The sequence below is a fragment of the Nematolebias whitei genome, chromosome 8, assembly GCF_014905685.2.
Source record: "Nematolebias whitei isolate Nwh7 chromosome 8, NemWhi1, whole genome shotgun sequence".
Lineage (NCBI taxonomy): Eukaryota > Metazoa > Chordata > Actinopteri > Cyprinodontiformes > Rivulidae > Nematolebias > Nematolebias whitei.
Window position 1 is genome coordinate 3,946,106 of NC_056505.1, and position 8,829 is coordinate 3,954,934.

Below are 8,829 nucleotides of genomic sequence, written 5' to 3' on the forward strand. Positions count from 1 at the left end.
TAGCTCTGTAGCATATAGAAGAAGTTGACCAACTTTAGCTCTGTAGCATATAGCAGAAGATGACCAACTTTTGCTCTGTAGCATATAGAAGAAGTTGACGCACTTTAGCTCTAGCGTATAGAAAAATTTGACCAACTTTAGCTCCGTAGCGTATCACAGAAGTTGACCAACTTTAGCTCCGTAGCGTATCACAGAAGTTGACCAACTTTAGCTCTGTAGCATATCGAAGAAGATGACCAACTTTAGCTCTGTAGCGTATCACAGAAGTTGACCAACTTTAGCTCCGTAGCGTATCACAGAAGTTGACCAACTTTAGCTCTGTAGCGTATCACAGAAGTTGACCAACTGTAGCTCCGTAACGTATCGCAGAAGTTGACCAACTTTAGTTCGGTAGCATGTAGCAGAAGTTACCAACTTTAGCTCTGTAGCTTATAGAAGAAGTTGACCAACATTACCTCTGTAGCGTATAGAAGTTGACCAACTTTAGTTCGGTAGCATATAGCAGAAGTTACCAACTTTAGCTCTGTAGCGTATAGAAGTTGACCAACTTTAGCTCGATAGCGTATAGCAGAAATGTTGACACATATTTTGCTTTAAGATGTTTTTCTGTGCCTTCTCTTTCAGAACGAGCCCAAACATGCCCGAACACTGGTGATAAGGACTCCTACTATGTTGAAACTCCTTATGGTTTCCAGTTAGACCTGGATTTCCTGAAATATGTCGATGACATTGAAAGAGGAAACACCATCAGGAAGCTGAGTATCACAAAAAAGCCCAAAGTGGCCAAACCTCAAGGTGGTATCTGTGAAGTTGGCAGCCGGCCTGAATGGACCTCCACAGACTCGCTGTCCTCATCCAACAGCGACGGCAAACAGTCCCCGGTCTTCTTCACCTCTAGGCCTCCAGATGCTCCTCTCCTGACCCCCACCCTCTCCAAGACGACCTGTGAACTGCCCCCACATCAGTCCTTCTTGGGTGTTTCAAAGCAGAAGCAGCAGCTTCCACCTCCTTCACCAAAGTTGGCCTCGTGCCACAACCCCCTGGTGGAGAAGACCCTGATGGAGACTCGGCGCCGTCTTGAACAGGAGCGACTCCTCATGCAGCCACAAAGTGAACCGCTGATGCCCCGGCGTCGCCTCGCCAGCTTTGGTGGAATGGGCTCCAGCAGCTCGTTGTCATCTTACTCTGGTTCTGTTGGCCCGAGCCAGGTCTCCCCCAATCCCCACCAGCAACTGCCAATCAACAGCCTGTCTAACGGAGAGTATAACCATTACTACCCCCCATCGATGGGCAGCTCCATTCGCCACAGCCCCATGAGCTCCGGCGTGGCGACCCCAGTGACCAATGTCAGCCCGCTGCAGCTGCAACAGATCCGAGAGCAGATGGTGGTGGCTCTGAAGAGGCTGAAGGAGCTGGAGGAGCAGGTGAAAACCATTCCTATCCTTCAGGTCAAGATTGCAGTCCTCCAGGAAGAGAAACGGCAGCTGGCTGCTCAGTCCAAAAATCAAGGCTTCCGGAAACGCTCGTACAGCGTAGGCAGCGCCAACCAGATGGAGAACCCTGGTTCTATCCAAAAGGAAACCGAGCTTAAGATTGTTGAGCCAGAAATCCAGGAGCAAAGCTCTCAGCAGCTGGATGAGTTCAGACGTCTGGCTGCTGAGGTCCAAGCTCTCGAGAAGACCTCCAAGGAGAATAATGAAAACCTCCTGCAGAGCCAAGCTCTCCAAAGAACCATCGGTGTTGTGACAGATGAAAACATGAACAGTGTCTTCTCTCAGAAGAAGCGGCAAACAGAGCCCAGGTTAAAGGATGTAGGGGTGTTGACGGACCGGCTGGAGGTCCGGAGTGTGGCAGTTGTTGTGACCGAGACCATGCTGGGTGTGACCAGTGAGGCTGAGAAAGAGGTCGAGCTCCAGCAGCAGACCATCGAAGCCCTCAAAGAGAAAATCTACCGGCTGGAGGTGCAGCTGAAAGAAACCACTCACGAGATGGAAATGGGGAAACTAAAACTGGAGCTCCACACAGCAGGGGGGTCCAGCAGGAAGAGGGCAGACAAAGGTCTGATGGTCAGGCCAGAGACATACCACGCCTGCGTGGAGGCCAGAGTCCAGGTGCGCCATCAGGGCGTGGGCGACCACGTGGAGTTCAGCCACATCGGCACAGATCAAACTCTACAGACCAACACTGTGGGTGTGTCCTGTCGGCCCAGCGTGCGGAGCGTTTCCATGGGACCAGACCTCCCAATGGACCGGTGGGTGGTGCGGGAGCGTGTGGAAGTCCAGGACCAATGTGTGGGGCGGCGGGTGGAGGTGTGCCACCAGCAGGTTGGCGTGGAGCTGAGTGTTTCAGAAACAGGCGTTAACACAGATGAGACTGTGGACAGTTTGAACCTCCGTAGAGACGAGTTGCAGCAGAACAAAGAGTCCCGGTCAGTTGGCTGCGGAGACTGTTCTGTGGACGTGATTGTCAGTCCGGTCAAGGTGCTGGTGTCACAAGGAACTGACCCAGATTTTGTCCCTAAGGTGGACTCAGGAATTCTGGCTGTTCCTGAATCAGCGACGCAGCAGACCGGTACCGATGTGGACGTAACGAGCTGTTCCACCAACACACAGACGGCCGAGTTAACGGACTCGTTCACCAACATGGAGCTGATGATCTGCGATAAACAAACCAACACGGCAGCACCGGAAACCAGAACCGTCGCTGCAGGAGATGGACTTGTTAAAGACAACCCCACAACAGCCAAAACCCGTTCAGTGGCCGTGGGAACCATCACAGATCTGGGGTCGCTTCTTGGCATATCCAGTTCAACTAGAACCAAAGAGTGTGGGGTGGGTCCACTCAGCATCCACGACAACTCCCTGATTGGCCTCAAAACACGAAACATCGCGTGCGGTCCTTCCCAGGCGGCTGAATCTGTGCTCGGCAGAGAGCCGAAGACTGCATCTGCGCCACTGCAGCCTGAAGGTGGCGCCGGACTGGACCATTACATCGAGAGGGTCCAGAAGTTGCTGCAGGAGCAACAGATGCTGCTGGCGGAGAACTACAGCGAGCTGGCCGAGGCTTTCGGACAACCTCAGAGCCAGTTCGGCTCCATCAACAGTCAGCTGGTCAGCACACTGTCCTCCATCAACTCTGTGATGAAGTACGGGAGCGCCGAGGACATCCTGGAGCTGAGCTCGGACTCCTGCAGAGGTAAGAACACCTCAACACCAGAACTGAACTCCTCCCTCACATGATCTGCTCCTAGAGCCAGGTTCTGCTGGTCTGGGACCAGCTGGCAGCCTCGAGGAAGTCTTTGTGTCCCCAAAACAACTCTTGTGTTCTCGGATAAAAGTACTGAGTTTGATTCTGACCCGATAGTTGAGCAGCCTGGTCCACATTCTGGATCCAGTTTTAAGAGTCAGAGCGTGCACCTGTGGTCCAAAGAGAATCCGGATCAATCAGATGGACGGGCCAAAGTTCTGTGACCCTGAAAGAATGTTTGGACTCAACCCAACAGTGAGCTCATTTCTGTTGGAGCCTCCCCTCCCCGGTGCTGATTCATGGTTCTGGACCCGTTACGTAACGGGCCTTCGCTCTGGGCAGCAGATGAATGCAGCTCTGTGAGGCGGGTCGGTCTGTAGAACCAGCTGGGAGAACTCGGCTGATGTTCTGCTCAGTTTAAATTTCTTTTTTCAAACTGAAAAACTTTTTTTTAGTTTAATAAAATCTTTCACATAAACTTTTCTTAAAAAGTTGTTGATCTATTTGTCCTGAAGTCAAAGCATCATTTTATGTCTATTTAGATTTTCCAGCGTCCTCCAGAACCGTGCAAAAGTCTTGAGTCGTCTGTTTTCTGTTTCTTAGCGAGTGTTCAGCAGGTCCAGGTGTCGGGCGCCGGAACCGAGCGCGCTCAGGCTGACCGGACCTCATCGCACCTGAACCCGGCAGAAAATCCTGAACTCACAGCTGAGCAGAAGAGTCGCATGGACCTGCAGATGTCTACAGCACTACATGGTACGAGAACCAGGTCTTTAGAGCAAACGGGTCCGATCAGGGTCCTGGGGGGTCACGTGGTCTTATTGATGGATCGATTCACCAACAGAACATGATCATCAGACTGGGGTTCTCCTGATGAGGAGCTCCACACACATGAACATACTTTTTGGGAACTTTGCATTGACTTCCATTCTTTTTCCATAGCCTAACCCCCCAACGAGACTTCTTATGGGGTCCTGGTAAAGATAAAGAGCAGTTGTTCCTACAGTGCATGACTTTTTGTAATATTGGTCCCTACAAGGTAACCTGAAACAAAAACACACGTGTCCTTACATGAATCTTCTTCTGCAGCCTTTAGCCCCCCCTGCAGCAGGAAGGAGGCCCCTCCATCCTGCAGGTCCAGGCAGATGTTCTGATGGTTCTGCTCCTCTTTGATATTTTTAGTTTCTTTTCAAATGTCCAAGCTGGTTCTACTGCAGAGGTTCTAACCGACTGGACCTGTTTTTGTTTCACGGTTGTAAGACATCGTTTAAATGACCTTGAGCAGAAAATCATCTTTTCTTGTTTCTGCGTTAAAAAAAGTAAAAATCAGCTGTTTGAGAAACGGTTGTTAAAATGGGACTGAGGGGAGCTTCAGAGTAACTCATGCATTTTATGTTTTGACCCTTTGTGAACAGTTGGAGCATGATAAAGTTCTTGTTTGTTCCAGGAGAGGCGTGCAGCCAGAACCCCTTGAAGTCCATCATGAAGAAGAAGGATGGACAAGCCGACCCAAACGGCACCAAGAAGAACCTGCAGTTTGTTGGAGTGAACGGAGGGTGAGAAGAAAGTCTGGTTCCAGTTTACCCTCCTGTGTACCTCCTGTCTAGCATGTTTAAATCCACACGTGTTCTTTGGATGTAAATGTCCCGACACATGAGCCTCTGCAGCCGGGTCCTGCAGGAACTCCTGGGTCCTCGGTTTCTGAGCCTTTTCTGCCCCCTGCTGGTGCAGATATGAAACTACATCCAGTGACGACTCCAGCTCGGAGGACAGCAGCTCCTCAGAGGACGAGGACGACGAGAAGGACGAGGACGAGTATGGGGACGAAGGAGGAAGGAGTGACGGGGAGGAGTTCCAAAACAAAGGAGCAGAGGAGGTGAAGGATGACGAGGAGAGGTTAAAGGATAAGAGGGAGAGGTGAGGGTCAAAACTTTTCTGAAGATCAATTCCTCCATGAGGTCAGATCAGATGAACGTGAGCACTTCAGGCAGTTTAACGAGTTCGTTCTCCAACGTTCCTGTGAAGGTTCCAGCTGAGCGACAAGATGTTGTCTGCTTGCAACGTTCTCCTCACGTCCCTCAGCGACTCCAAGGCTGTGAGCGGCAAAGATCTGGTGAGTCCCCCCTCCCATGATCTGGTCACATGACCTGTCAGCTGGTTGATAGCCCCGCCCCTCCTCCACAGAGAGCGTGTCTCAATACGGTGCAGCACGAGTGGTTCCGAGCCTCCAGCCAGAAGGCGGCGTCTGCGTCGATGGTGGAGGACTACCTGGTGGCGTTTGAGGCCGTCTCGCCGGCCGTGCTGCGCCACATCGCCAACATGGCCGACGGTAACGGCAACACGGCGCTGCATTACAGTGTTTCGCACTCCAACTTCCAGGTGGTGAAACAGCTGCTGGATGCAGGTGAGAACATCTGGAACGTTTCTCTTTTGACTGAAAAATCTTCAGACTGGACCCTTCAGAACTTAAACCTGTTAAATATAAGGACAGATTGATAATCCTGCTGCGGATTAACGGGAATGAAAGTTGTGAAAACAGTTTCATGACAGGACTGTGCAACATGACCCCCCCCCCCCCCCCCCCGTGTTTCCGACGTGTGCAATGTGAACCAGCAGAATAAAGCGGGGTACACTCCCATCATGCTCGCTGCTCTGGCGGCCGTGGAGACGACGAAGGACATGAGCATCGTGGAGGAGCTCTTCAGTAAGGGGGACGTGAACGCTCGAGCCAGTCAGGTCAGTGCCAGGGGTCAGAGGTCATCGGGGTCAGAGGTCATCGGACCTTAAATCAGTAACCTGTTGACGCTTCTTTATTCTGTGAACTTTGTCTCTTCAATCAGAACCCCCTGGATTCTCTTTGACCTCTGACCTCATGTTTCTCTGCGAGCAGTTTAATTTATTTACTCTTTAGTTTCACGCGTCGGTGTTGATTTAAAATCTGTTGTTTTTATTTTGTTCTGAGCAAAAAGCTCCGACCTGATCTCATACAGCTCATCATCCTCCTCCTCACCCTGCAGCAGGTAAAAAGTTCTGCTGGTTCCGTTTCAGGCCGGTCAGACGGGTCTCATGCTGGCTGTCAGCCACGGCAGGATGGACATGGTCCGGGCCCTGCTGGCCCACAGCGCCGACGTCAACATCCAGGACGACGAAGGCTCCACGGCCCTGATGTGCGCCAGTGAACACGGCCACGTGGAGATCGTCAAACTTCTGCTGGCCCAACCGGGCTGCGACGCCACGCTCAGCGACGGCGTGAGTCCCTCCGACATTTTCTTAAATACTTCAGTAAACGTAAACGACTCTTTGCGTCTTCATCAGAACCTTAGAAGGTTCCAGACTCTGAAGCGTGCCGAGTCAGCCGTGCCAACGAAACATGAACTTTTAAACCCACCTGCGAGAAAAATGTGATCTTTGTTTCCATCAACAGTCCTTCAGAAAGTTCAACCAGTAACGAAATGTTTTAGTGAAAGTTTCAGAACCAAACTGAGCTTCAGACGCTTCGTGAAGTCGATTTAGTTGAATTGTCAGAACGTTTGTGTTCCTCGCGGTACGTTTGGAACGGAATGAGAGAACTCTGTTGTGTCTCCAGGATGGGAGTAACGCTCTGTCCATCGCTCTGGAAGCAGGACACAAAGACATCGCCGTGCTGCTTTATGCGCACGTGAACTTCTCCAAAGCCCAGTCACCGGTACGTCTGACTGGACCAGAACTGTTTCTGAACAGAACCTGCAGGTTCTTCAGTCCTCTTGGATCCATCTGTTCTGTTGTTTGTTTTTCAGGGAACGCCTCGGCTCAGCAGGAAAACCTCCCCCAGCCCGACCCGGCGAGGCATCTTTGATTAGACTCCGCCCCCTCAGCTGATGAACGCTGCGCTGCTATTGGCTCTCACTGAACGAAGCCTCCCGTCACTGGATCAGAACCTTAATCCCACCAATCATCCATTCACATGTTATAGTTATATTTTTATAAGTTCTGGATCCAACTGCTGCCACCGCGAGCCCAAAGTGTCCTTGTATGAATGTGACCACCAGGTGCCTGAACCGCTCCAGGTTCTGCCCCCCCCCCCCCACTTTTGTTGTTGTTTATGCCTGTGTCAATCATTTAGGAGTAACCAAAACTATTTTTACCATCAAATGTACACACACACACAGAGAGAGGAAGTATTTTGTGTACAAACGGTTGTTTGTCCAGTTTGGATGAGACGTGCGAGGAGGATCTGGACTTTTCTCTAAACCTTTTGTAATCTATTTAAAAAGACGAAGCCAGTATTTTAATAGTTGCTCCAGTCCATGAAGTGTGTATTTATCAGAGTTTAGTCTGAATGCAGGTGTGTATTTGTACATACGGAGGTTGTTGTTCTTCACCGGTTTGTGTTCAATGTTGGCTAAGATCTCATCTAACGATTCGTATTAATAAAGATTAAAATCATGACTCGGGCTGGGTTCACTAACGGGCCTCGGTTCTGCTGCTGGTTCTCTTTATCACCACAGAAACTGCTGCTGCTTATAAAGAACTTCGATTTTGTACTTTAATAGGAAAAAAACTCGTAAATTAGTTTTTACCTATTTTTATTATAAATATTTAAGTTGTCATTCATAGATCAACTTGGTGCTGAAATTAAATAATAAAAACTTAAAAATAAAACATTTATCTCCTAAACCAGATTTATTGGACTTTCAAATATTAGATTTTTTAAATTATTATTATTTAATGAGCTACTATCATTAAAAAAAATCTTAATCTAAAGTTTAAGTAAAATCCTAAAAAAGTACAACATAAATCTGAAAATATAAAATGATCATAAGTCTGGATGGTTCCTGGGCTGAGGCTGAGAACTTTAATTCAATTCAGAATTAAAAAAATACTTTATTAATCCCAGATGTAAATTAAATGTAGCTCATTGTCCTGGTTTCATTAAAGAGTTGTTCTAGATGCTGAGGGCTGTGGGCAGGAAGGATCTCCTGCAGCGGATCTGAAGAAGCCTCTGACTGAAGACACTCTGTTGTATGACAGTCTGATGAAGAGGATGCTGAGGGTGGTCTATAATGTTCTTCATTTAGTTCTAGAACTGCGCTGCTCCAGGTGGCTGCATGTTGGAGCAGCTCTTACTTTCATTCTGAGATTTTGCTTTTGGAAACTTTAATTCCTCTTTTTCTGGATGTAAATCACATTTTTTTTTTGGATGATTGTTTCCTCTGGTATCGGATGCTGTGCAGCTGGAAGGATTTTTACTGAAACTTTTTTTAATTTAGGACATTTGTTATGATGCGTAACCATGGCAACAAGGCAGTTTTCTACAACCAACAGCAGCTGATTAACATCTCAAAAGCTCAAATAATATCTCAACTACAGCCCCAAATCTCAAATGAGTTGAAAAGGATGTTCTGTGGATGTATTCTCATCTACCTGCCAGCTGTGCTCGAGTGCCTGACCACTGAGATCCTGGAACTAGCAGGAAACACGGCTCATGACAGCAGAAGGACAGGATCGTCCCTCAGCACCTACAGTTGTCTGTCCACAGCAACGAGGAGCTCAGCAGACTGCTGGGAGGAGTGGCCATCGCTCTGGGAGGAGTTCTGCCCAACATTC

The 8,829-nt window shown here is 49.1% G+C and overlaps 1 protein-coding gene across 3 annotated transcripts in view; it reads left to right on the plus strand.

Annotated features, from left to right (window-relative positions):
• The window catches only part of kank1a (KN motif and ankyrin repeat domains 1a), a 27,444-nt gene extending 19,794 nt beyond the window's left edge, over positions 1 to 7,650 (plus strand). For 2 of the 3 annotated variants that reach the window (XM_037680851.1, XM_037680853.1), the window contains 10 exons: positions 625 to 3,195; positions 3,850 to 3,999; positions 4,691 to 4,799; positions 4,975 to 5,160; positions 5,269 to 5,356; positions 5,428 to 5,646; positions 5,836 to 5,979; positions 6,292 to 6,492; positions 6,830 to 6,928; positions 7,020 to 7,650. In XM_037680851.1, the coding sequence (XP_037536779.1) occupies positions 625 to 3,195; positions 3,850 to 3,999; positions 4,691 to 4,799; positions 4,975 to 5,160; positions 5,269 to 5,356; positions 5,428 to 5,646; positions 5,836 to 5,979; positions 6,292 to 6,492; positions 6,830 to 6,928; positions 7,020 to 7,082 (3,830 nt within the window). In that variant the 3' untranslated portion in view covers positions 7,083 to 7,650. Of the gene's footprint in view, positions 1 to 624; positions 3,196 to 3,849; positions 4,000 to 4,690; positions 4,800 to 4,974; positions 5,161 to 5,268; positions 5,357 to 5,427; positions 5,648 to 5,835; positions 5,980 to 6,291; positions 6,493 to 6,829; positions 6,929 to 7,019 lie in introns of all 3 variants that reach the window. The other variant, XM_037680852.1, reaches the window with a different exon arrangement.
• Positions 7,651 to 8,829: the final 1,179 nt, after the last annotated feature.